This window comes from Pygocentrus nattereri, chromosome 24, assembly GCF_015220715.1.
Source record: "Pygocentrus nattereri isolate fPygNat1 chromosome 24, fPygNat1.pri, whole genome shotgun sequence".
NCBI lineage: Eukaryota > Metazoa > Chordata > Actinopteri > Characiformes > Serrasalmidae > Pygocentrus > Pygocentrus nattereri.
Window position 1 is genome coordinate 24,289,981 of NC_051234.1, and position 27,604 is coordinate 24,317,584.

General features: G+C 37.6%; 3 protein-coding genes across 6 annotated transcripts in view; 1 reads left to right on the forward strand and 2 right to left on the reverse strand.

Moving 5' to 3' along the window:
* The window catches only part of LOC108442197 (acyl-coenzyme A thioesterase 9, mitochondrial), a 10,983-nt gene extending 8,367 nt beyond the window's left edge, over positions 1–2,616 (reverse strand). The window contains exons 1-4 of one of the 3 annotated variants that reach the window (XM_017722127.2): positions 2,486–2,616; positions 1,569–1,657; positions 814–840; positions 106–151 (exon numbers count right to left, since the gene is read on the reverse strand). In XM_017722127.2, the coding sequence (XP_017577616.2) occupies positions 106–151; positions 814–840; positions 1,569–1,657; positions 2,486–2,499 (176 nt within the window). In that variant the 5' untranslated portion in view covers positions 2,500–2,616. The other 2 variants (XM_017722128.2, XM_037533826.1) reach the window with 2 other exon arrangements.
* A 3,388-nt stretch (positions 2,617–6,004) lies between these two features.
* On the forward strand, positions 6,005–9,914 carry sat1b (spermidine/spermine N1-acetyltransferase 1b). Its single transcript, XM_017722126.2, has 6 exons — positions 6,005–6,269; positions 6,720–6,771; positions 6,922–7,005; positions 7,586–7,687; positions 7,767–7,807; positions 9,496–9,914. Exons 1-6 carry the CDS (start codon positions 6,204–6,206, stop codon positions 9,664–9,666), a joined length of 516 nt encoding a protein of 171 aa, XP_017577615.1. The 5' UTR covers positions 6,005–6,203; the 3' UTR covers positions 9,667–9,914.
* An 8,788-nt stretch (positions 9,915–18,702) lies between these two features.
* On the reverse strand, positions 18,703–27,393 carry apoob (apolipoprotein O, b). Of its 2 annotated transcripts, none has more exons than XM_017717075.2 (9): positions 27,307–27,393; positions 26,599–26,703; positions 24,113–24,232; positions 23,897–23,929; positions 23,739–23,793; positions 23,305–23,400; positions 23,114–23,205; positions 21,300–21,389; positions 18,703–20,515 (listed from the first exon to the last, which is right to left on the reverse strand). In XM_017717075.2, the coding sequence occupies exons 1-9, from the start codon at positions 27,331–27,333 to the stop codon at positions 20,510–20,512; spliced, it is 624 nt and encodes a 207-aa protein (XP_017572564.1). In that variant the 5' UTR covers positions 27,334–27,393; the 3' UTR covers positions 18,703–20,509. The 2 variants fall into 2 exon arrangements, with proteins under 2 accessions (XP_017572564.1, XP_017572555.1); XM_017717066.2 differs by having other exon boundaries at positions 21,274–21,389.
* Positions 27,394–27,604: the final 211 nt, after the last annotated feature.

Here is a 27,604-nt window from a genome sequence, read left to right on the forward strand (position 1 = left end):
ATATTACACAGATGTAATGAGCTGGGATGACTTTTAGGGGTGGTTCTAAAGAGATACTATGTATCTAAAAAAAACACAATATTTCATGAAGACTGTGATGCTTACTTCCAGTTGGTTGATGCTCCTACTATTTCCCTTAGCCTGTTACGTACTGTATAAGACAAAAGACAAAAAGTCAATTGGCAAAATCTAATGCATCACCCCGTTACAGATGCATTACATGCTTGCTTTCATATCATCTCAACCTGCCTTAAACAAGCCTCAGACACCAACAGGGCAATACTTGTCCAATGTCTCAGGTGTTTCCGCTCGTCCTGCTAAAACTACTGACTAACTGCCTAATGAACAGATTACAAATGAACAATGCATATGACCATGGACTATGAGGAAACAGTCATATTGTCATGATGCTCCTTGATTGTAAAGCTTCCTTGAGCATGGGAAAGGCGCTATATAAATAAAAGTGATGAAGATGATGATGATGATGATGATGATATTCATTTTCAATAAACGGTTACTACTGAGATGATATGACAAGAAACAGCTGAGGAAAAATGCCTGAACACAGAATATGTACAGAGAATTAGAAAGCAAACCCTTAAGATTCCCTATCTTCAAAGTTCAAATGCAGTGCTTTATAAGTGTAATATATAGGATTGGACACATGCCACAAGAAAAATTATAAAGAAAAAATGGCTTGTTAATGAAGCTGCATGCAAAGAGAGAATTAAGGAAGTTTTAGATCATTTGTGCTGCCTGAGTAAAGTAAAAGCAAAGTAAACATAGTTAGATATAAGTTTACCAACAACACACCATTGGTCACAAGCAAGTGTGAGTTTCCTGTGGAGAAACACAACTGGATCAAAAAAGACTACTACTACAAAAAAAAAACTAATATAACAGCAGTGTAGCAAACACTTTAAACCAGCTGTTTAAACCAATCACTAGTTTTAGTCCAGTACAGAGTTTAGTGCTTCCATCATGTCTGTATTACACTATACAGGCTATTAATCGAACTATATGAGACTGCTTCACGAGAGTATTTGAAATCGCAATCTCTAAATTACTCATTATAAATCTTAATCCATTTAATTAACTTATGTTATATAATTAAAGGTCTAGTTAAAACAAAGATGTCATATTAAACGTCTTGATCAATAAATAATCAAATTATATTAATAAATTTACTGCTTTTATGTAGTTTTTTATGAAAATGTTATTGCTTGTCTTAAGGCAATGGTTTAATGAAAAATCCAATCTGCACAATTTTTGGCATTCAAAGCTATAAACCAATATCAGGCTATGTCATCCAAATTTCTGGTATGACACAAGCATCTATTAGCTTTGCTGATGAAGTGCAAAACTAAGTAAACAAACATCAAACAGCAAACGTGTCCTGAATGATTGACTTTGTTTGAGGTAAGGGAAAAATTGATTTGATTTTGATTTGTAAAATTTATTTGATTTTTGGGTGAACCAAAACTTTTAAGTCACTAACAGATGCCAGACTGGGTGGATGCAGCAGAAGAGCAGCCCACGCTCTTTGAGATGAGTTCATGTACAGTTACCTTCAGCCATATCAGGAGCTTTCCCCTGTAAGCAGACTGGACCTACAGAAAATGCTCTGGATGTCAAAGCTGTGGCTATCTTCAAGATCCTGAACAAGACACAAATAAAAACCTTAGCAATAAGCTGATTAAAAGGGAAGTTCCACTGATTTTTTAAAAATTATACATAATTAAAGGGTTGAGATGCAAACAAAGTCATTTAGAGTGGTTTGGTGTGAAGTGCTCCATTCTAGAGAAACTGACTGAGCTCTGGTCAAGCCACAACTGCTTACAGTGGTGGTGATAGCAACCAGACGTCTGAAGAGTTCAATCCCTCTGAAAGCTCCCTCACAGACAGTTCTTACATAAAATGGTTAGATATGCGATGGCTGATCTTTGACATGTTGTTTTTAAAATCTATATTAATGAACTTTTAAGCCATTCATGGTGGATGGGTGCATGCAAGAAAAATAGTGCCCAAACAAACCTTTGTTTTTGCACATTTATGACTATTTTACCAGCATCAACATTACATACAGACGTGTAGGCTCACTGGTGGCTTTGGAGACTAGTTAAATGACTAAATGTTAAAGTTAAAATGACTAAAACTGTGTTGTAGATATGTGATCAAGAGTCTCTTAAGATTCTCTACAATGAACCACTCCAAACCACTGTGACTGACTCTGTTTACATCTAAAGGACTGATTTATTCAGATATTCTGAAAAACTGGTGGAATTAGCCAGGTTCTGCAGTATAATGCAACTTGATACAATCAATAAGGTACAGGAGATAAATGTCAAAATAATAAGGTTACTGGGTGGCTTCAGTACTAGCTAGCCTTCCACTGCAACGTCAGAAAACTTCAGGTTAGCATCGCTGTATCTCCAGGAGCTTAACCAACCACTAGTAGAGCACATGAACAATGTGCAGCTCTTACCTGGGGGGAAACATGTTGGACTCCTGGGTTTCACTTAGCAAGTTTGTTTATAAGAACGATAAATTCAGCCTGTTTAGCAAAAGCACACGCTGGAGCAGGGCAGGGCAGTACACTTCCTAGTGTATGAGCGACCGCACAATTTCTACCGTAATAACCCTCCTATCGGTGCATCTCAACCCACATTTAAAACGACACACTGGCCAAAATGGAAAATTTCTCCGTCACTATGTTTGTTGAAAACATGCTTAATGGCATCCTAGCAGTAGTCTCTAGAGCGAGACTTTTCAGTTTAAAGACTGGGAAAGCGCCCTTCTGATGATGTGTCTTGAAGGCGGGATGGAGCTTTTGAAAAACTGCTTTGGTTTGTTTTCTCTGGGCAGGCTGATTTGAATTTTTATTGACTTTTTAAACTGGTGGATTCAGAAAGAAAGCAGATGCACAGCTGAAGTTATTGCTGGGAAGCTGAATAGCTTCAAACTGTCAGGAGAATGGATCAGACCTATTCAAATAACTGAACTCACTCACCAGATGAGAAGCTGAAGTCAGGAGCTTTCTGAAAAGGTCTAATGTCTAATCTGATGAGACACAGGAGCTCATTCAGTGCAAGACTCATTCTACTGAAATGCACCACAGAGCGCCACAGGAGGTCATTCTTACCTGTGGTCATCAAACTCTATAACTATAATAATAATAATTATTTGTGCAATAACTCAGAGATACAATCATTTGAACTGCTTTATACAAGATGTTTAATATTTATTATCACAGTCACTGCCACTTTACTGTATTCATAAGAACTTAAATCTTGTGTACACATTGCAAATCTTTCTCTTTTGTTCTAAATTTTTAAAGTGTTTATCCTTTTACCTAAATGATCGCAAATGTAACAACTGCAATTTCCCTCTGGGATCAATAAAGGATTCTGATTCTGATTCTGACCCTGATTCTGACTTGTATTATGTTTCAGCTGTCTGTTTTGTGGTCTGTATGTAGGTGCATGGAGACAATAAGGGCTTTTATTGCACTACATTTGTTGTTGGTTTATTATTTCTTGTTTTTTTTTCATATATACACAATTAAAAATTATGGTTCTTCAAGGGTTCTTTATTAAAGAAAATGGTTCTATATACAACCATAAACACTTAAAGAACCTTTTGCATGATTAAAGGGATCTTTGTATCATGAAAGAGTTCTTCAGTTTGAAGGAGAATGTGCTGTAAATGGTTCAATATAGAACCTTTTTGACAAGAGTTCCACTATTGTTATAATGTCAGAAGAATCGTTTTGGTGCTATATAGAACCCCTTTTGGTGATATTTATAACCCATTTAACATTATGCGAATGAAAGATTATTTTATAGTTTCATGTAGTAATTAAAACATGTTTTAATTACATATGACACAAAATAAACAGTATATAACATGAACAAAAGTACCACAATCCTTAACACACTGCCCCATAGTTATGTCCTAACAGTATCCCAATCTGATTTTCATAATATCTGGATTTAGAGGTGGATAATATGGCAAAATGTCATATTACAATACTTTAAGAAGATTTTTTATGATGCACGATATGTCACTATATGTATTTTTTTTCCGACATCTGATAAGTTACAACAGACAAGGTACACCCACATTTTAAACACACTATCAGAAACAATGAATTCAGTTATTTATATTCAACATGCTGCACTAAATCCAACGAAACAGGACTCAAGGTGCTCTCTTTGTAATCAAACACACAGTTGGGGAGTGGCTTTTAAACACTGATACATCTAAGCACTGCTCAGAAAAGCGTGTGACATACTGTGATATAACTTATCCAGTGGTGGACAGTAACTAAGTAAATGTAATTCGTTACTGTACTTAAGTAGTTTTTTCGTGTATCTGTACTTTATTTAAGTTTGTACTTTACTTTCACTCCACTACATTTCAAAGTCAAATATCTGACTTTTTACTCCACTACATTTTGAGAAATCTGTCGTTCCTTTTGGTTTCTGTTTGTATAAAAATGTAACATGTCAAAACAAAAGAAGCACAAAGCCAGAACACCAATCAGGGCCCAGTGGTCACTTTGTTCTGAGCTGGTTTTGACCTGTTGGTCATACTGACCCAGTGCAACACACGGTTCAATATCAGCACAGCAGCGTAAAGATTTGGGAGCACATGTCTACCTACATGATGGACTAACCTAATTTTGTGTAAATAGACCACAATATAGAAATATGTACACATATGCAGTCGTGACTGGCATGTTTCTATTTTTCTGAATTCATACAAACACTTTCATTTTATAGTAAATTAGTATGGGCTGGTTTATGTTTATGAACAGAGACCGACAGATCAATATAGTAAAGGAAAACTTATTTGTGATCCTGAGTTTAAAGCCAGTTTTTATTCAACTTGTAACTAATTTACAAATAAATCTTAAACTGAAACTTTACTTGTGTGTAAAAAGTGATTTCAGAGCCACTCGGTTCTCCCAGATGGAAACTGTTTACCTTCAGTGTTTTGTGCTTATGATCATTTTAATAGACGTCAGCGTCACTAATTAATGACAGTCTATTAAAAGACTGGTTTATCAAGAGAGACGCTGGAGTATTGTCACCTAAAATGAGTTCATGAAGCGAGTCTTGTTATAAAAATGATAACAGGACATCAGACATCACAGACTTTCTTAAGTGAGTTTTTGTATTTTTTTTCTACACAAAATAAAATAATCAATGTTCAACAAAGAGCAAAAAGCACTGTTTTTTATTATTGAAGTAAAGCGTAGTAGGCAACATAATATGCATACAAAAATATACATATAACAGTCTACATATACATGAATACATTTGCTAGGGGGACATACACAAACTACATAAAGTACATACATGCTTTAACAGTCCTTATAGCTTTTTGTTTCAAAGAGGGCTGCATTAATTCAACATAATGTTCCATGTCCTTTATAAATGCAACAAAAATGGGCCTTTTGTTTCAGAACTTACACTTATATAAAAGTTCGACATTAAAAGTATAAGATTTATCATGTACACATGTGAGTATGTAGCTCTATGATTTTCCATAAGACCAAATAAGTCATGTTTCCACATTAAATAATACTGCACGTTAATATTATGAACAATAAAGGCATTTAAAATGTGCCAGATATTTTTACATATTGCCAGAACAAGTGAAGGGCTGTCTTCCGTACAGTTACTACAGAAAGAAGTCGTTTCAATGTGACGTTTAAATTGTATAAAGTCATTTTAACCTGGATAGATTCAATGTATAAGTTTGTATAACTCATGTATTTTTATCAGTAATTAGGTATCTGTTAGGAATGAGCCAGACCTTCTTCCATTAAACGTTTCCGAGCGATTCCTGCACGAAATCTTACAGAGGGCAAAAAGCACATGACTAAAGACAACAGTGCGTCGTGACGCAATACACGACCGTGCATTCCCATTGGCGGGAAGTATCTGGAAATATGACACTGTGGTGCGAACGCCCCGCCCCCAAGCCTCATAAAAGAAGCGGACGGGGAACAAAAGCCGCTCGAAGAGTTGGAGAACAGGCAGGAGAGCTGCTGCATGTGAGCTCCACACCGCAGGGTAAAGATCCCAGACTGAGTGCGGAGGCGAAACTCCTGGGAGGCGGATGAAGAAACAGCTTTTGCTTCGCTTCACTTACAGAGGACTCGTGAGAAAAGGGAAAAAGAGTAAAAGAAGAAAATGGCCAGTTTTAACTTACGCAAAGCGGAGCCCAAAGACGTGCCTGACATACTGCGACTCATAAAGGTGGGCTCTGTTTACACATCCTTTGTTTATTTAACAGCCCGAGTGCAGAACTCCTCCCTACAACGGTCCTTTTGTGCGTGCCTGATGCACAGCAGAAGTTGTGCATGAACGTGTCTTTAAAGTCTGTCGGTTTTCATGAGGTGCTAATCTGCGGAAACAAAGCCTCGCACCAACTTGGCTTAATCTGCTTACGAGGCTGAAGCCAGCTTCTTATTCGATTTTTTTCCGGTCCACCTTAAATGGTCTAGCAGTCACATCCATTTATGGTGGACCGGAAAATCCAACCTCAGCCTCGTATCATATACGACCGTATCCAAATATGACCCCCAGTGGCTTGCAGCCCCCCTATTTTGCAACATCTACCATTATATGAGCTTCATACTCTTTGCCCACCGCTTCTGTAACGGAAAAATGAAGGATGTAAATAACACGATGCACCAATATTTACAGGAACTGGCCAGATACGAGGAAATGGAAGACCAAGTAAAGTTGACTGAGAAAGGTGAGATGGTCCAATAACGTCTACAGGGTCTACAGTGTAACTGCTGCACTATTTAAGGTGGAAAGAATAAGGAGGAAGGCCAAAGTCCAGTGTAGCAAGTTATACAAACTGCCAGTCGCACTCTGTCTAACGGTTAAAATCTGTGTGCAGATCTGCTTGAGGATGGGTTTGGAGATCACCCCTTCTACCACTGTGTTGTGGCAGAAGTCCCCACCGAGCATCAGAAAGCCGAGGGTAAGGGACCACCTCCCCCCTCCCCCTTTATGTGTTTTGGTCAGGGCTCTGTTTTGGTCTTGGGAGTCGTGTTTTTTCAGCTGCATGTGGACGACTACGGTAAAAACAGGATGAGGGATGGTGTGATTGCAGAGAAGCACATTGATTATATAACAATAAATATGTATATACATGTGGTAACAGTCCAGTCTTGTTATTGTAATAACTGACCTATTTCTGTACATCGCCTTGTACTGCCCCCTAGAGGGCCAAAATTGTTTTTGAGTGAACTCCTGTTTTTTCCATACATATGGAATCCATTTTATAGATATACAGTGGAGCTGTGAGTGTGTAGTTACTGTACTACCCTTGTTTATGTATGATGCATTCAGCTAAGAAGTGTAAATATTTCTATATATGATGCACATATTTGTATGATCTGCTCAAACAAGTCATTTAATACATTTCGTACATACATAAGTGTGATGTATGACAACATAACCAGACAAACATTAGGCATAAATACAGGCAGGAGATGTGAAGCATAACCAAGCTGACAAAGTATAGATAGAAGATTTTAAATATAATTTGCATTTTGCAGGTTATTCTGTGATTGGCTTTGCCATGTACTACTTCACATATGACCCATGGATTGGAAAGCTGCTCTATCTTGAGGACTTCTTTGTGATGAAAGAATACAGGGGTCAGTATTGGCTGTAAGTGTGATCACTTTGTGAGGTTTTGTGTGTATGAGGTCCTCTAAACATCTTTCTCCTCTGCAGGTTTTGGAATTGGGTCTGAAATCCTAAAAAAGCTCAGTGAAGTAAGTACATAGCCACTTTTTTTCCCCATATGGTACACTGTGAATACCTAGGACTTAAATCAATATTTTATATACACCATTATTGATCAGGCCTACCTTCTAATTACGCAAGGGCTCAAGTGCATTCTGGCCTAAAAATACAATTTACTATTATTTGTCATGTTATGTAATATTCTGCAGCACAGCATTGTCTACCTCTGCTTCACTAGTTTGGCAGAATTTTTATGATGTATCATTTCCATGCTTTCATCCCTCAGTGTTTTTGTACAATAACCTGTATTACACATACGTCACACAACCTGTGGAAATCCCCTCATGGTGATTGAGAAATCTACTCATACAGGGACTAGTAAATACTATATGCAATGTTTGGTGCCCTAGTAACCATAGACACCTGGCTTCCTTCTGCCTTTGCTAGTGATATACACTATATAGACAAAAGTATTGGGACACCCGTCCTAAATATTGAGTTTAGGTGTTTCAGCCACACTCCTTGCTAACAGGTGAATAAAATTAAGCACATAGCCTTGCAGTCTCGATAGAAAAACACTTGCAGTAGAATGGGTCATACTGATTAGCTCAGTGACCCGACACCATCATATGCCACCTCTGCCACAAGTCAGTTTGTGAAATTTCTGTCCTGCTAGTTCTGTGCCTGTCAACTGTGATTGCAGTTATTGTGAAATTGAAGCACATTGGTGCAACAGCTTAACCACGAAGCGGAAGACAGCACAAACTCAGAGAGGGGGTTGCCGAGTGCTGAAGCACACAGTGCCTATCCTCTGTTGAATTACTCACTAAAGAGTTCCAAATTGCCTCTGGGACCAACATCTGCAAAAAGTGCACATTAGGAGCTTCATGAAATGAGGTTTTATGACCAAGCAGCTACACACAAGCCTAAGATCAAAATGCAGAATGCCAAGTGTGGGGAGGACTGGTGTAAAGCATGCTGCCACTTGACTCTGCAGTGGAAACGTATTCTGTGGAGTGATGAATCATTTGAGTCATGCTTTGGGCAGTCTGATGGACAAGTCTGGGTTTGCCAAATGCCAGAAGAACATTACCTGCCTGACTGCATTGTGCCAACTGTAAAGTGTGGTGGAGGAGGGATAATGCTATGCGGTTGTTTTTCAGGGGTTGGCCTAGGCCCCTTAGCTCCAGTGAAGGGAAATCTTAATGTTTCAGCAGACCAAGACACTTTGGACAATTGTATGCTTCTAACTTTGTGGGAACGGTTTGGGGAATCTTTTCTCTTCCAGCTTTTCTGGATGAAGGAGCAAAAATTCCCACAGACTCACTCTGAAATATTTTACAAAGCTTCCCAGAAGAGTGGAAGCTGTTATAGCTGCAAAGGTGGGGACCAACTCCACATTAATGCCTATGAATTTAAAACAGGATGTCATAAAATCTCTTCTAGGTGTCCCAGTACTTTTGTCCATATAGTGTATTTAGCAATTCTACCAATTATTGATGCATTTTTTTTCTAGCTTGATCTACTGTTTTCAAATGCTACTGAAGAATGTGGTGCATATGTCATGGTAACATGGGAGTTACCAAAGTTTACCACCTGTAACTCAAATGTAACTTATTTGTGGTCGATTCAGAAATTTCAAAACTTACGAATGCCATCTGAACACAACACCTATTTTGCATGACTGATTTTAAAGTGTTTTACTTGTGTTCTACAGACAGCAGTGAAGACTCGCTGCAGCAGCATGCACTTCATTGTGGCCGAGTCCAACCAAGCTTCCATCAACTTCTACAAGCGACGTGGGGCCTTGGACCTGTCTCTGGAGGAGGGCTGGCGTCTCTTCAGGATCGACAAGCAGAATCTTCTTAAGCTGTCTGCCGAGGAGTGAGCTGGCCCAGTACACTGGAGTCCACGGAGGGGCTGAGGGGACATGACATACCCACGTGTCTCAGTCCAAAACATTTGCATTTACCAAACTAATGATCAACTAGTACAGTAATTGAAGTATAGCTAGCACTTTGAATTTGACTGAATATAATCTTATTGTATTTTGTAGTGCTCTAATTATCTACTTAATTACTATCTCTTGTCAGCAAATGTATGTTTTAAACATTAAAAAAGGGTGGAAAAAAGACATGCATGTGTGCTTTCATTAGGTGACTTATAAGGGCAGTTTGGGAGGTCATTGTGGACTTCAAAGTTGATTTCAGAAGAAAAATAGTTCATAATCGGCCAACTAAACTCAGCTTTGGTATTTAAAAACTAATGGACAATTACTTCCTTTACTTGGTGTTTCAAGCCTCACTGATATAATTGGCCAACCAATACATCAGCTGATATTGAGGTACCACAGACATGGCAAAAACCCTGAATAAAGCAACAATGTTTAGTGGTTTTGTACTGCAATGAAGAAATGCCTCTAACTCTATAAAAACTGCTTAACTGACAGTCACCACCTCATTTCAGTTACAGCAACTGACAAGTAATCAACTTGAACACAAAAACACCATTAAAATATTAACATATGCACCCAAACCTAACCTTTAGCATTAAGATAACATGTTATTACATATAAAAGATGTATTTAACAGAAACCAACAAACAATTGCACAGAAGAATGCTGGGAAGCTCTGCCCCCTTGCTAAAATATTCATGTTATTTTAGAATAGAGTTTTACTTAAAGGAATATTTAAAGACCATTAGCGGTCAACTGACAATCATGTCAGTCAACAGTGCCTAACTTTATTTTTCATTATATTAGCTGACATGCAGTTTAGCCTAAATGTTGGTATGAGAACTTGTATCATGACTTTCATATCGGTGAAGCCATAACTGTGATGCATACACAGATATACTGTACTGGTTGCAGAAGGGATGATGGAACAATTACTTATACCATAAGCAGGAATAAATCATACATTTTGTGTAACATTAAAATGTATTTAGGCAATATTAACCAACACATACAAATTAAAATATAAACTTTGTTTCTGGCAATTATGTTGAAAGCAGTGGAAATGCAAACATTTCAATTAACCCCTGTTAATTGTAACCTGCCCTAGAAAGTCTGTTAAAGTGATGGAAAATTCAATTAATTTGAACCAGAAGGACTTTCAAGCCTAAAGACAATATATCTGCAGCAAAATAAACATGATGGTAAAAAGTATAAAACATGGCAATTTTTTGACCTCAAAGTAGAGCAGCCAAAAAAGGTAAATAAATAAAATACATTTTATTTACTTCCTTTTGCCACTGTTGCCATTGGGTAGCTCATGGAGACTCTGACCTGGATTTTTCTGTAAAGCTGCTTTGTGACCATATCTGCTGTTAACAACGCTATATAAATAAACTTTGACTTGACTTGACAATACCTATACACCCTTTAGTCTGTGCATAAAAACTTCCCAAAAATTAACTGTTTTGAATTTATACACAAGAATATGGATTTCTCTGTTTATTTTGGTAGGCTTTGTTGTCACTCTGTGTCAAAACTAATCCTGTTATGAGGAGGATGTACTTTATCCTGGCTAGCTCTCACTGTGAGTTATTTACATGTGCCAAATGGTGCTATATTACTGCCAACAAGAAGGTCATCAAAATAAAATATGCAAAACATCTGTGACTTATACACACAACCTGTTTTTTATAATAATTTTTTATGGCCGAAAAAGAGAGTGGAGGATAAATCTTGGAGAAATATTTGTCAGGTTTCTGTCAAAGTTATGGAAATGCATAAATGTGGCAAAAAGCTCATTCTACTTTAAACTGTTTAACTGCATACAAAAAAAATCCATGTTACATCCTGTGTTTGGTTGTGTCCAGTTCTCCCTACTAATTTGTGCAGATGGAGATACGCTTTGCATAACTGTGCATGAATGCGTGAGATACACACCCATGGCATCAGACCTAACTGTGCTGTTAGAGCTTAAACGAGAATGTCCCAATGGAGCATTTTAGTTGTACAAAATGTTCCACTGTTATCCATTCGATTGCTTCATCATATGATAATAGAAAACAAGAACAAGACTGTGCACATTTCAACCAGAATGCTGGATATAAATGCAACCAACACTGCAACATCCTTCATTACAAAGCATGTATCCGCTTACCACAGGCACAACATCTGCCCAACGAAGACAACATAACTGAGTAATAATCAGACAACAGAGACGGACAAAAAGAGGACGAAAGCAAGCAAGCAAGCAAAATTTATTTATATAGCGCTTTTTACAACAGGTGTTGTCACAAAGCAGCTTTACAGAACAATCAGTATTACAGAGAGAAGAGAAAAGAAGAAAGAAAATCCGGGTCCGAGCCCCCATGAGCAAGCCAGCGGCGACGGTGGCAAGGAAAAACTCCCTAAAAGAGGAAGAAACCTTGAGAGGAACCAAGACTCAGAAGGGGAACCCATCCTCCTATGGTCGACACCGGATAGCAAACATTATTAGTATGAAGTATTATAGTAAAGTGGGAAAAGAAAGATCTGAGGGTGAGGACTGCACAGCGCTGTACAGCAAGAAGCTCAGTGGTGGTCAAACCGGTCCAGAAGGCTGGTGAGCAGCGGCACCAATCAAGGCAGTAGAGGCAACAGCATCAGGTGCACAGGATGGGCAGCTGATCAGCTCGGCAGAGAAAGGAAAGAAAAAAACAGAGTTAGTACTGTAAAGAGTGGCTGACCACAGATTATAGTAAAACAGAGCAGTGGAGACTCCAGCAGGTCTAGACCTGACAGGGAAGACTAGTCACCAAATGCTTGACTGTACAAATAAGTTTTTAGCCTAGACTTAAAGATTGAGGCTGTGTCTGATTCCCGAACATTAGCAGGAAGATTATTCCAGAGCTGGGGGGCTTTGTGAGACCACACAGCAATACATTTATTTTTTCTATTTGCCTGTGATCAGTCTGGGTAGGCCAAGGCACACCCAGGCCTACCCACTGTTACTCCCCTGGTATGGAACAAGACAGATGATGCAACAGCAGCAGGCTTATCTGTGAGATAAAATTGTTCAGAAGATCAGACAGTAAATCTATGATTACTAATGGCCACTGTCTCAGACTAAAGTAGTCAAAGACCTGGAAACATCCATTGGCAATTTCAAAGAACAGTCATATGAAGTCATAGGAGTCATGTGACCAATGACCACTTTATGATTATAGGCACACTTATACAGTTATGTCCAGAATCACCGGCTCTCTTGTTTGAAAAACCAAACAACAAAAAAACAAACACACAAAAACACTAAGACCCTATATGCAAAAGTTTGTATCTTAAAATGCCTGATAATTCAAATGAATGAGTTCTTTTGAAGGGCTATGTTGTACATAAATTCCCTTTTCTCTCAGAAATCTGTAGTCGTACGTAAAAGTCTGGACGCCCCTGGCCAAAAGACATGTTCTGTCCACTTTCTAAGTGAAAGTATGTTACCACACCCTCTACACAAAACACATTTCTGTACATTTTTCATGTATACTTACTTTTTATTAGCTGAATTTAACATATTGAGGGGGGGGGGGGTCTGTGTTAATAAAACTGGTGTCTAAATCATTCAATTATTACCAAACATAAAAAGGGCTTGAATAAAATTGAAAAAAGGCCAATTAACGACTGTAAATTACTTTTCTTACCTCAGAAAAGGCAAAGAACTGACAAAAGAAACAAACGTTGTTGCCGTATTTAATAGACTGCATAGTTAAAGTGAATTGTATCACTAACTCATTACACTTTCCACTAAAACACTAAAAAGGGTTTAGGTGCAGCCACAAAGATGGTGAGACAGCCAGAACAACATAAGCAAAGGGTCATAGTGTTTGTTTGCAAGCAGGGGTCACTAGGTTTCCAAATCAGCAGTTAAACAACATTTATGCCAGCAGACTGTTTGGAACATTTCCCAGACAAAAGCCCAATTTGACAGTAATAAACAGTTTAACACATAAAAAGTTGCTAACACCATTTGGACTTTGATTGCAAGAAGTGCTGCATTTTGACCTCAGAATACAGAGGCTCATAAACCTTGTTAAACTCAATGTGTGCCAGCGGAGTTTTAACTAGCACTTTTAGATGGAGCGACGAAATGTGTTCACTGACAATGGTTTTCTGAAGTGCTCCTGAGCCCATGTGGTAATATCCGTTACTTTTAGTTTTCTGCCTTGCCGCTTACTTGCAGAGATTTCTCCAGATTCTCTGAATCTTTTGATGATATTATAGACTGTAGATGATGAAATCCCTAAACTCCTTGCAGTTGCACATTGAGAAACGTTGTTCTTAAACTGTTGGACTATTTGCTCACGCAGTTGTTCACAAAGTGGTTTACCTCACCCTATCCTTGCTTGTGAATGACTGAGCCTTTCAGGGATGCTCCCTTTATACCCAATCATGACACTCGCCTGTTTCCAATGAACCTGTTCACCTGTGGAACTTTCCAAACAGGTGTTTTTTGAGCATTCCTCAACTTCCTTTTGTTGCCCCTGTCCCAACTTCTTTGGAACGTGTTGCAGGCATGAAATTCAAAATGCAAAAAACAATAAAGTTTATATGTTTGAACATTAAATATCTTGTCTTTGTAGTGTATTCAATTGAATATAGGTTGAAAAGGATTTGCAAATCATTGTATACTGTTTTTATTTGTTTTACACAACGTCCCAACTTCATTGGAATTGGGGTTGTAACACAAAACGGCAGATTTACTAAGAGAGGCGCTACTTAGCGACATATGCGATGTGGGGGTGGCCAGTTTAGTGAGTTATCTACTAAGAAGTTCCATGCAAAAGAACATGGACGCAACTTTATTAAACTGAGGTATAACCACATGCTTGTCTCACATACTTTTTGTATGAAAGCATGTTTCTGCCACATAGGAGAAAGACCTCTTCAAAGTGTGACTCATTAGGAAATGTGTTTTATCAAGATTTTGGTTTAGTCTTCTTCTTCTTTCGGCTGCTCCCTTTAGTGGTCGCCACAGCGGATCATCTGCCTCCATCTTGCCCTATCCATTGCCTCCTCTACTTTCACACCAGCCATCTCCATGTCCACCTTCACTACATCCATAAACCTTCTCTGAGGTCTACCTCTTCTTCTTCTACCCGGCAGCTCCATCTCCAACATTCTTTGCCCAATATATCCACTATTCCTCCTCAACACATGTCCAAACCATCTCAACCTGGCCTCTCTGGCTTTATCTCCACAAGATTTTGGTTTAGTAAGTCACAAATAAAGCAGAAAGAATGAGCTATAACTCATTCAGTAAGAATGATTATTTCAACATTCCAAGTATTTTGAGCAAATGAGACATGATATTGACAGAACACTTTTAAAATGATAGAAACGAAGAGATTTTTTTGACATACTGTTTTGCCACTTAACACCAAAATGGATTTTGTAATGGAGTAAAATGTAAATAAGTCTGCTCTAAAATGTGTTGTCCTAAACAGAAATTTGCTCAAAAGTTACACATCAGGACATGTTTTTAACACATCTAGTTTGGAACTATAAAGCAAACTGAGGTATACTTTTTATAAGCAGTGTGAGGCAGAGTACACATCATGCATGCCAATCTCTCTCTGTATAGCAAGCCTGTCTATTAAAACAATATACATAAAATCTCAGGGTTCATTCATACTCTCAGAATCTAGGCTCAGTTACTCATCACTTAAAGGTAAACCAAAATTAAACCAGAATCTCTTTGCTAAAAACACAAAATGCAATAATTACAATTACTTCAATAATGTGAATATTTACCATTGAGCCAAATTAGGTCTTGCCTAATTTGAAGAAATTGGGCATCACTAAATGTAGTGATTTCTGCACTGATGGGATTCTTATTACTTTTATTAAGCTGTTTTAATGACACCATTTCCAAACTCACCAGCAGACCACATCAATCCCCAGATAAACTCTGAATCCTAGAATGTTCTCTTTTAGAAAGACCCTTTAACTGACAAGGTCTCATATCGAGCATTCATCTATTAATCAGGTCAATAAACATTACTGCTTTAGATAAGTAAAAGCTGATGAGGAAAAAGAAAGGCAGTTTGAAATGACATATATGCAAAGGGTGGACACTACCTTCCATGCATTAGGTTTGACACAATCCAAGCTAATGGCAATATGTGGACTGTATATATACACTATATTTCCAAAAGTATTCGCATCCCATTCTTAATCCATAGAGTGTAATATGATGTCGGCCCACCCTTTGCAGCTGTAACTGCTTCAACTCTTCTGGGAAGGCTTTCCACAAGGTTTAGGAATGTGTTTATGGGAATTTTTGAATTTGTTTTCTTCCAGAAACGCATTTGTGAGGTCAGACACAGATGTCGGACCAAAAGGCGTGCCTCGAAGTCTCCACTCCACCAAACTTTACACTTGGCACAATGCAGTCTCCTGGCAATTGCCACACCCAGACTTGACCATTGGATTGCTAGATGGAGAAGCGTGATTTGTCACTCTAGAGAACAAGTCTTCACTGCTCTAGAGTCCAGTGGTGGCACTTTGCAACACTGCATTCAACACTTTGTGATGTAAGGCTTGAAAGCAGCTGCTTGGCCATGGAAATCCATTTCATGAAGCTCTCTATGCTGTTCCTGAGCTAATCTGAAGGCCACATGAAGTTTGGAGTGATTCTTGTATGAGTGATTCATGAAGTCTTGTAGTGATTGACTCTACAGAAAGTTGGCGACCTCTGCGCACTATGCGCCTCAGCATCCGCTGACCCTTCTCTGTCATTTTACTTGGCCTACCACTTCATGGCTGAGTTGCTGTCGTTCCCAATCACTTCCACTTTGTTATAATCCCACTGAAAGTTGACTGTGGAATATTTAGCAGTGAGGAAATTTCACGACTGGACCTGTTGCACAAGTGGTGTCCTATCATGGTACCATGCTGGAATTCACTGAGCTCATGAGAGCGACCCATTCTTTCACAAATGTTTATAGAAGCAGTCTGCATGCCTAGGCGCTTGGTTTTATACACTTGTGGCCATGGAAGTGATTGGAACACCTGAATTCAATAATTTGGATGGGTGAGCGAAAACTATTCAAAATATAGTGTATATATAAATAAATATATTTCACAATTAATGACATCTTCACAGAAGTGAAAATTACTCATGTCATGGGCATTAATGCACTCATGACAGACCCTGGCTTTTGGACTTTACACTGGTAACAATTTGGATGATCCTTTTTTCTTTGGCCAGGAGAACATAAACAGAAAGTCTGGCTATTTGTCTCTGACCTCTCTCAACAGCAAGGTGTTTCCAGTCACACAACTGCTGCTTGCTGGATGTTTTTATTTCTTGCACCACTCTGTGTAAACTCTGGAAATATGCATGAAAGTTTCTGAAACACTTAAACCCCCCCCATGAGGCACCAACAGCCATAGTCAAAGTCACATTTTTTCCCACAATTCTGATGTTTGATTTGAATATTGGCTGAAGCCCTTGACTTCTACCTGCAGGATTTATGCACTGCATTGGTGGAGCAAGTATACTGATATTCTGGATTTAAAAAATGCCGGTGATTAAATATAAATACCTATTCCAATATGTTTTTAATAGATATTTGTAGAGTCATGTTCTAAAATTGCCATTTGTTATTCCAGACCAAGATGCCAACTTAAAGGAGCAGTTCTGCAAAATCAAATATCTGAAGTTTGCTAATTGAGTTCTGCATTGAAGCTATGAGGCTAATGCAGCTAACACAGAATGCAAGCCTATACCCCACAAGTTAGCATTGTTCAAACTGCATGTTCAAAACATCTCATGTTTACTTGGACAGCAAGATGAAACAGACTTGTGGTGTCTGACACTGTATGACACATTGTTTATCTATAAAACTGGACAAAACTATGTTGCATAGACAAAAATTTAGGTTGCACTACTGTCCATATCAAATAGATTTTACAGAATTATTGTTTTTGGGGCTAGAGTGGGAGGGGTAAAACACAAAAAGCACATTGTTTTTGTGCCACGCCCGCTTATCATATGACATTATATATATTTTTTCCACACGGCCCCAGAGTGAACTTTAACCTAGTCTTGCTTATGTATCTTAGCATTAAAACAAGTCATGGAAGCTTTCCATTACCAAGTTACTGATTAACAGTCACAGACAATAAGCATGGGCTGTTTTGTGTGCCAAAGCAAATTATTGCAACATTTTTGTCTTTAAACCTGCATCACTCTACACACACACATTTTGCAACACGACACAAATATTCCGCTAACATTCAAATATATGCAACTGTCTTGTAACTAACAGGTAACAGCAAACAATACTCACCTTTAACATTCGGTTAACAGTCTGAGACTTTATTTTATTGCCCATTATTTAGTTCCATCTCCAGTTATTAAAGTTAAAGATGCTCCTATAAGTGAGATAGACCTCTGTTCATGTTAAATTGCTGTTTAGATAGAAGCTGTTATCATTCTGCTGAACATGTAATTATAACACTTATGTAACTTTGATACCGCTATAAAGATTTAGCAATGGCAGGAAGTTCTAGGATAGGAGCACTTGAGCTGAACTCTGATGCACTCCACAGTTGTATACAGAAATAAACACATACACACTATAGTTCAAAAGACAGAATCAGTCTTGAGTAGCACCAATTCAGTTGGAGATACATGTTTTTTATGTTAATATTCTGTAGGTTTCCAATAGTTTTGATGATGAACAGAGCTACAGATGATTCTTTAAGCTAAATGCAGCACTGAGAATCAGTAACTTCATGTTTTCTCAATAAATCATTCACAATTGCTTGCATATCATAAAAATGAATATATGTGAACGCTCTATTGTGTAGCTAACAATCACATAATGCTTTTACACACAGAAGGCAGTGAAGATGGCTTTTTTGCTTTAACTCCATGCTCGCACCTTCACAGCATAATATTATAGAGATGATGGTAAAGAATGAAGCAGGAGATGCAGAAAAGAACCAAACAAAGCTCTTTATTTGGAAAGACAGACAAAGCGCATCACTTATATGCAGAGCAGCAGAGGTGCTGTCATTACTGCCAGAGACTGATATAAATATATACTGTTTATAAATATAAGCCTTTCTACCAAATCACAACCCCCCTGAAATATCTTGTGACTCCTATGTTGAGTGAGCAACATGTGGCTAAATCATTTGAAATAGCTTATGTTTATATTGTTAACTCATCACTGTTCCTCCACATGCAATTTTGGTAAAATATCCTTACAGTGTAAATATGTTTCGCTTTTTTTATTTATAATTGTTTATATTGTTCATTTTTGTGAATAGAGTTTATGAAGGACAGAGTTTACATTACATATATTTAGTATTTATATATATTGTCTATACAGTAAAACGTAACAAACAGTAACCTTGTTAAGTAATTAACAAGGCTTATTACTTTGTTTGTTAATTCTCTTCTTGTTACTTCTTTTCTTGAGTGCTTTGCTATCCCTTTGATGCTGTAGCACTGTGAATTTCCCCATTGTGGGACTAATAAAGGATTATCTTAATTTTTTTTCCATATCATCTCTGACTCGTATCATCATTAGACAACACACCCTTGTTTGTATTGCAAGTATAGTCTCTATCAGGTAATTTAGTCTAATTTTGCTGTTATAAATATTACTGAAGTAATTTTTTTTCAAGTTGTAGAGAATATGACAAATATTTATTAAGGCTGTTAGTTCATTCCATTATATCAATAAACTTAATTCATTCTAATAATTCATAAAGATGCCTGAACTGCTGAATCGAATCAAATCGCTTTTTATTGTATCGAATCAAACCAAATTGTTTTTAATTCATGGAACAATTTTTGAATAGAATCGAAAAAAACAATGAATCGTTGTCACCTCAAAGATTCACAACTCTAATTGAGAGGTGATCCCAAAATTCTGAATGATAGTGTAAATAACTAATTATAAGAGCCAAAATGAAAATGCTGAAACTGCAGGTAAATATTATGTGAAAAAATTAGGATTATTACCATCCTAGTCGAATCCCTCAGGGAGAAAAATTATAGTAATTCTTTAACAAGCTTAGTCTGATTTTATTACAAGTGTATCTGAGCATGCTCACTGATGCATTAGGAAACACCAAGTAAATCACACAGTATCTTAAATTATAAATACATATACACATTTAAAGATCAAACCATGATATTAACATATCAAACTTTACATCAAACTGTAATTTTAACAAAGAAGGTTTACTGAAAAAATAAACACTGCCTGGCTAGAAAATCAATTCATATTCCATTCTTTAAATATCTGTACAAGTAATACAAATTAACACAATGTTAACTGATATAAACATCAATCTGTTGCAATAACAATGACAGTGGCTTAAAAAATACTGTATGAATTAAACCATTAGAGGACCATCTTCACTTATCCATATGATGCACAGAACTGCTGTTCATAACTTCTAGATCTGTTGCACTCCCCATTGCACAACCCATGCGAGTAATCAGTGTCAATGTAAACCTCTTAAAATATCCACCAGCAAGGTTAAGAGTTTCATGCATATGTTGCAAGAAACATATATTGCAAAAGCAACGGTTTGCAGAATATTTGCATAAAGTACACGCTTGAGATAGTTCCGCATCCCCGTAAATGTTTGACTGTTTTATCAATAAACTAAGCAGGACATTTTGTTTATAACCGAAAGGTGTATTTTAAAGACCAGAGTGCATAAGAGGGGGACATACACAACACTTACTGCTTTCTCCTTGCTAACCTCTGATCTTTGTTCATTTCTGGATAGACAAAGAAGGAAATAATTAAATTAGTTTAAAAAAGTAAAAAAAAAAAAAACAAACAACACGGCTAAATTCATCATGGCTGGGGCTGTCGTATAATGTACCCTGTAGCCCTGCCTAACTAACGTATATTTGCATGTTGGTCAGATAGAAAAAGAAAAAGAAAACTGGAAAATGAAAACAGAAATCAACACACTCAAGAACACATGAATCTGGCATAGACTTTTTCTTAGGACCTTTCTCAAAAACAAATATTTTGTTTGGGAATATTTTGGTGAATGAGACCCATTTCTAAAAAATGATAATACATTAAAAACACATTAGTGAATATGACATTGTTAAAGATTGGCCTGCATTACGTTTTGACCAAAATGAATTACACTGTCTGTGTAAGCACCCACAGAAGCCCACTAGGAGCATCTGAGACTGGTAAAGATGCTCACGACACATAATAAAAGCGCAAAGGCTAATATCATGATCACACAGTACACTGTACAACCCCAATCTGAATTTATACATACACATTAAACTCAGGCCCATTCCTTGACCAGTGACTGTGGGTTTAGTAGTTGACTGGTCAACTAGTCTATGCAACCCCCTAATTTATCTGAATATAGTCTTAAATGTCTAAAATTACATTAAGGCAAAACCTAGACTAGGGTTAGCAGTGAGGCAGCAATTCTAATGGATTAGTACCAAAGTAATGTTACGCATGCCAGTCAAAGGAAATGTGATTACATTACAGCTTCACTTACTAAGAACTAACTTCCTGTGGCCTCACCTCCTCCTTGGCAGATGATTTTCCCTTCCACAGACCCTGAAAAAGTATGCGCCCCTGTGAACCCCAGCTGGATATTTGTTCTTTGCCTGCCTAAAATAAAAAAAATTAAAAAAGGAATAAAAAACAAAAAACTGAACTATATAAAGTTCATAAAAATTTCAGTGATCCACAGTTGTCTGTGGTGATTTCTTGAATCAGACAAGTTTATTTTGTAAATAGTTATAAAAATAATAAATGCATCAGAGCTCCCTGAAAATTGCACAGATAGTGGTATGCAAAAGTTTGGTGAAATGTTTTGCCACTGCCCAATCCACAAAGCACCGAACCACTACTACTGCCCCTACCATCGGTGGTGGGTCGATGGAAGGGGGGACTCATGTAGCTCCTTCAGGCTGAGCCCGACCGGGCACCGTGAGTAAATGCCCCGCCACCAGATGCTCGCTGGCACGCCCCTCCCCCATGCCTGGCTCCAGGGTTGGATCACACCTGTCACCTAGGACCAGTTTGCCTTGGGAGACCCTACCAGCAGCTTTTGCTCCAGACAACATGGCTCCTAGGATCATTCAAGCATGCAAACCCTTCCACCATGATAAGGTGGTGATCCATGGAGAGGCTCCATACTGTCTTTTATATTTTGTGTAAATTTCAGAAAGAAATGGCCCAAAGTTACTTGGGAAAAAAGTCTGGCTCCATTGATATTAAAAGTAAAGTATGTTTTTCCTTCTCCTGTAAAGTCACCGTTTTGGAGATACAAGGTTTTGGTCCTTCAATAGCTAATTTAACATATTGGGGGGAAAAAATAAATCATGCAAAAGTTGTCATATTTCATATGTAGTTCTTTCTTGTACGATCAATTCAGCAAATAAACAGTAAATGTGCCTTAAATTGTGCAGAGGTGTGTCCTCTGTAGAGGGTGTGTTAACACTTTTCATTTGACTGGACATTCAAGCTTTTACATTTGATTATATATGTCAAATGTCATCCTCAGCAACATCCCTTACACATAGGAATATTTCTGCCAAAAGTGATAATACTGCTAATAATGAATGGAGCACAGCCACCAAGTAACACTATTCAGTGATCTTCTGTTCATTGTCATCTATGTTAGCATGCTTGGTTGAGCTTTTCCTTTAAATAAATAAAAAAAAACAGCATTTTGCCTTCTAGAGAGCTTTTGATGCATGTGACATTTTGCACACTGAAACTACCCAGCCTCAAGTCCACTAATGTCTACATGTGACACATAGATGAGCCTATTCACTTTTTATAGCTCAGCAGGTTAATGGAAAAAATTCTCAAAATACCAGACTCCACCCTCTTTTCGACACAAGAGAATCCCTGGGGACAAGAGCAGGAAGGAAAGGTTGGTTATTCTAGAGCACACTTCACAGCTTGAATTTCCTGCAGGAGCAGAGCCTTAATCTAGTTGGGTATAGAGGAACAAGCCGATCTAAAGTTTGAATCACTGTTCTTAAAATAAGCCCCAGAACAAAACTAACCGTAGCCTTTTTAGGTCATTTCCCTGGTCATCTTAAGTATGATTATCACCTCGTTCAAATGTCAGTCTTGTACCTTCCAACAAAATGATTTGCCCATTTCTAAAACACCTTGTGATTTTTTTATTACGTCACCATGCACCAGGTGGGCAAGGGGAAAAATTATATTAACCAATAATACGATGTTATCATCGAAAGAAAACACTTGGCTAGGTCAGAGACCCTCCCTGATCACGCATTTCATTAGGAAATACATCACAGTATGGAAAGGGCAACTCTTTATAATTTCCAATTCATGCCGACATTAATTTAACTTGCCTTAACCACATAAGCAGCGTGCTGTGGATAAAACAGGGAGGCACTCAGAGTCATCAGCCCACCAGGAAAAAGCAGCCTTTTTACTCTGCAGCCTGAAAACAAATGCAAAAACACAGCACCTGTCATTCTCAGTAATAAAGAAAACAATAGCCATTGGTCAAATAAGAAGAAGACAAAAATCACAAATTTACCTTTGGCGAGGTAAAGTCCAAGGATTCCAGAGAAACCCACAACACCAACACTTGGGTAGAACTCGGGTGGAGGATCATTCAGAAAATCATAGGTGTCTGAAGCGGTTAGACACATCATAATTCAATGTGTGAGGCAAAAAATCTTGTATGTAGCAAAAATGCAATCATATAGTGTGTTACAAAACCTTGCACCTCCAATCAAATGTTATAGGAGAATAACAAAATGTAACCAATTTCTAATCCAAATTATTATTTTAATTAATTTTGGAACATTTTTAATGGTTCATTCTTCATAAAATATGTACACAATGTACAGTGCAATCTAGGGTTTTCAAATGGTGCAAAACAAAACAAAACAAAAAAAACACCACAAAATTGAGCTATTAGATTTTAATAAGATATTGGAAGATATACAAGAGATTCAAAGTTTTCACCTTTTATAGTCCTTAGAGATGTATCAACACCAGGCTCTACAGTCTTATAAAACTCCTGAAATTTCAAAAAAGTACAAGCAGAGCTATTAAAAATAAATAAATAAATAAATTACTGAAACAGGAATATTAATAATCACAAGAAGCTATTTCCGGAATACCTCTGTTTTGTCCAGAGCATAAGTTGTCTTTTCCTAGAAAGTGATAAAACAGTAAGTAAGGCGCAGATTTTTTTAAACTAATTTTTTTAAGAGAGGATATAACCTGACAGGTACAGTAGTTATGGACAATATAATGGACCATTACTTATTTTCGACAGCCATGCTTCCTTAGAATGCCGTTACAGCTCCGGTGTGGCTATTCGGCATGGCACTTACCTGACACCATTTTGTGTACGGCTCTGCTGATTTCCTCAGCACTGATACACCCTGCTCCACGTGGCCAACTTCTGCCTCCACATAATTCACTTGAGAGTGTGGGGAGGTATAGAGAGAAAGCTGAAACGCAGAGATTCAGCTTTAATACATTTAAAGTCAACCTAAAATCCACATTGTTTTAACTTGTTAGTTCATGGTCATATCACACACAATTCATCAGAATATATTTGGTGCAAAAGACAAATTTTTGTTTCCTGTAACCTTACATCAAAATGCAGAGACTTTTGCCTGCCTGTAATGTCTTCTGATTTTTCATTGTCACTGCATATGGGAGGCAAATCCTGCCAAAAAGGAAATGAAAATGAAAACAATAAAATGTAAATGCAGACCTCTTTTGGCCATTTCTTTTCCCCAACATCTGCACAAATATCATGCCAAATTTGAAAATGAAATAAAATGCCTTCATTTGCAATTTCATTTTTCGCATGAGCCTTTTGTGGCAAAAATAAAAATAAATTGAAAACACCTATTTGTCATTTCATTTTAGTCGTTATTCTGGTTTTTCACGGCCAAATCTAAAATGAAAACGCTAACAGACAAAAGAAAACACAAACTTCACTTTGGCTTTTCTTCATGAAACGCAGAATACGCGTCAAAACTAAAATCAAAATGCAAAGTTCACTTTCTTATTTATTTTTCATAGTGATCGGCTGCAAATCTGACAAAATGAAAATGCAAAATGAATAAATCAACAGCGAAGTGACTTCGTTATTCTGTTTTCGGCACTGACGCGCTGAAACGTCATGCACCACCTGCTGGATACTCACTTTTCATTTTCCAGTTTTCTTTTTATATCTAACCAACATGCAAATATATGTTAATTTGCACTAGGCGGGGCTACAGGGTACGTTTTAGGACATCCTCAGCCCTCTGCGTCAGAATCGCCATCATTCCTCAAGATAAAAGACTTCAAGTCTCCAGAGAAAACACCGTCATGACTTCGATCTGGTGAAACTGAACATCAGAACAAACGCCCTCAGAGAAAAGGTATCAGGTTACCAGATCTGAGACATGATGTGTTTTTCTCCAGACGACTGGGGCTGTCCTATAATGTACCCCGTAGCCCCGCCCATCTAACATATACTTGCATGTTGGTCAGATAGAAAAAGAAAAAGAAAACTGGAAAATGAAAAGTGAATCTCCAGCAGGTGGCGCTGATGTTTGTTTTCATTTTCCTTTTCATTCCGACAGTTAAAGCGTGTCAGCGTCAAAAACGGAATCATGAACTGTCACTTTGCTATTGATCTATTCATTTTGCATTTTCATTTTAATTTTGTCAGATTTGCAGCCGATCGCTATGAAAAAGAAATAAGAAAGTAAACTTTGCATTTTGATTTTAGTTTTGACACATATTCTGCGTTTCATGAAGAAAAGCCAAAGCCAAATTGACGTTTGTGTTTTCCTTTGTCTGTTAGCGTTTTCATTTTAGATTTGGCCATGAAAAACCAGAATAACGACTAAAATGAAATGCAAATAGGCGCTTTCAATTTATTTTTATTTTTGTCACAAAAGGCTCATGCGAAAAATGAAATTGCAAATGAAGGCCTTTCATTTCATTCTCAATTTTGGCAGGATATTTGCGCAGATGTTTGGAAAAAGAAATGGCAAAAAGAGGTCTGCATTTACATTTTATTGTTTTCATTTCCATTTCCATTTCCTTTATGGCAGGATTTGCCTCCCATACACTGCAAACCATCAGGCGAGAAAAATATTATGAACCAAGATGTTCTTCCTCCCCCTCCACCACCTATAATTATACATAAACACTCAGCTAGCTCAGAGACCCTCCCTGACACCCTGTTTTACTCAGAAACATTACAGTACATTAGGAAATGTTTATCATTTTCCATTCACAGTGCCCTTAAAGAAGAATTACACTGAGTTTACAACAAAATTGCATAGTTCAATTAAGATGTAAAATGATGTTAAAATGGTGCAGTGTAGACAAACATACTGATTCTCTTTACAGCGGCGATGACAGGAACCAGGGGTAACAATGTCTACAATTTACTATCCAACTGAGGAATCTGAATGTGTCCTGACTTTTATGGGTAAGGTTTAAATGGTGGTAAAACTGAAAAATATGTTTTCTTTGGGTATTATTTTGCTTTACAACAATTGGCAACTGTTAAAAATCATCTCAGTCATCATGTTTGTAACCATTGCATGTAATAACTTTCTATGAGGGAGCTTTCAGTCATTAAACTCTTCAGACATCTGGTTCCTATCACCACCACTGTGTAAAACTTTGACTTGTTAAGTTTGTCTAGAATGAAGAATTGCATATCAAACCACTCTGAATCAAAAAGTCTACATTTTAATGAGTGAATTTATGCAGAAATGTTGAAAAGCTGAGTGAATTCTGCTTTAAGCCAATAATGCTGGCCCACAAAACAGACAAATGCAAGAGTAAATTAAAAAAATACCTCATCGACCATCAATGAAGGATCACTTTCTTTGGTATCACTGGCAGCAAAAACTGTTCCTGACATGAGGTAAAGAGTGCCAGGCACAGCCACCGGCAGCGCCAACTGGGACATGCAAAACAAATGCACAACAATTTAATGAAAGCAATTTAAAATTCAGTACTCGATAATAACCTGTAACCACACAATTCAAATGTTCCGAGAAAATAACACTAAAATCATGCAAATTCATTTGCATTTAACGATTAAGATTCATTACTTGCAGCACTTATGGAGTTTATTAGCTTCACCCCTATCTAGGCAGAGGATTTGGATTAAAACGCTACAGAGACCAACTGTGATGCAAAACGTAAGAAATGCAAGATTTAAATCAACCCCCGTTAAATATGAGGCTGAAATTGGCTTCATATTCACCAACTTCTTATTCTAATTTTCCGTCCCACCTTAAACGGCGCAGCACTTGTATTTTTACTCCTGTTCAGAACGTAACTACTGTGCCGTTTAAGGTGGAACGGGGAAATTCGAAAGAGACGCAGTCCGTCAGCGTTAGCTTTAGCTCACTACGCGGATCTGTTTCTCCTCAGCAGCAGCAGCAGCCTCCTTTATAGGCTAACAGTCATATAACCTAAGTATAAAAATAATTCAGACAAACTATGATAAAACATTTATAAAATGAGAGTAACGTTAGCCTCGAGTCTAGAAATTTACCTTAGCCAGTCTCCCATAAGTCAACATTCCCAGTTTTCGTGTTTCTTAAGGAAAAATCAAGCTACGGCAAGCCAGAGGTTACAAAACTCTTCTCGTTTTGAGGCTGGAATATAGGAAAGGCGTTTGTAAAATATTTTGGGGCGAAACTCATTTCAGTGGCCGATGCTCCCACATTCTGTGCACGTCAAACTAAAGAATAAAAAATTGCAGCCTATTTGAACTCATATTCAAACACTGTTCTTCTTAGCCAACTAAGAGACGGTATAAATGACCCCCAGCCCACTCATGTTTTTGCTCT

Bases quoted from the DNA above. Each gene is read 5' to 3' on its own strand.
- apoob (XM_017717066.2), bottom strand. From the start codon at position 27,333: ATGTTGACTTATGGGAGACTGGCTAAG. The intron at 24,233-26,598 runs GTATTTTTTTAA...TCTGCGTTTCAG, and splicing joins CTTCATTGATGGTCGATGAG to CTTTCTCTCTATACCTCCCC. The intron at 23,930-24,112 runs GTAAGTGCCATG...ATCACTTTCTAG, and splicing joins CGTACACAAAATGGTGTCAG to GAAAAGACAACTTATGCTCT.
- sat1b (XM_017722126.2), top strand. From the start codon at position 6,204: ATGGCCAGTTTTAACTTACGCAAAGCGGAGCCCAAAGACGTGCCTGAC. The intron at 6,270-6,719 runs GTGGGCTCTGTT...CAATATTTACAG, and splicing joins ACATACTGCGACTCATAAAG to GAACTGGCCAGATACGAGGA. The intron at 6,772-6,921 runs GTGAGATGGTCC...ATCTGTGTGCAG, and splicing joins AGTAAAGTTGACTGAGAAAG to ATCTGCTTGAGGATGGGTTT.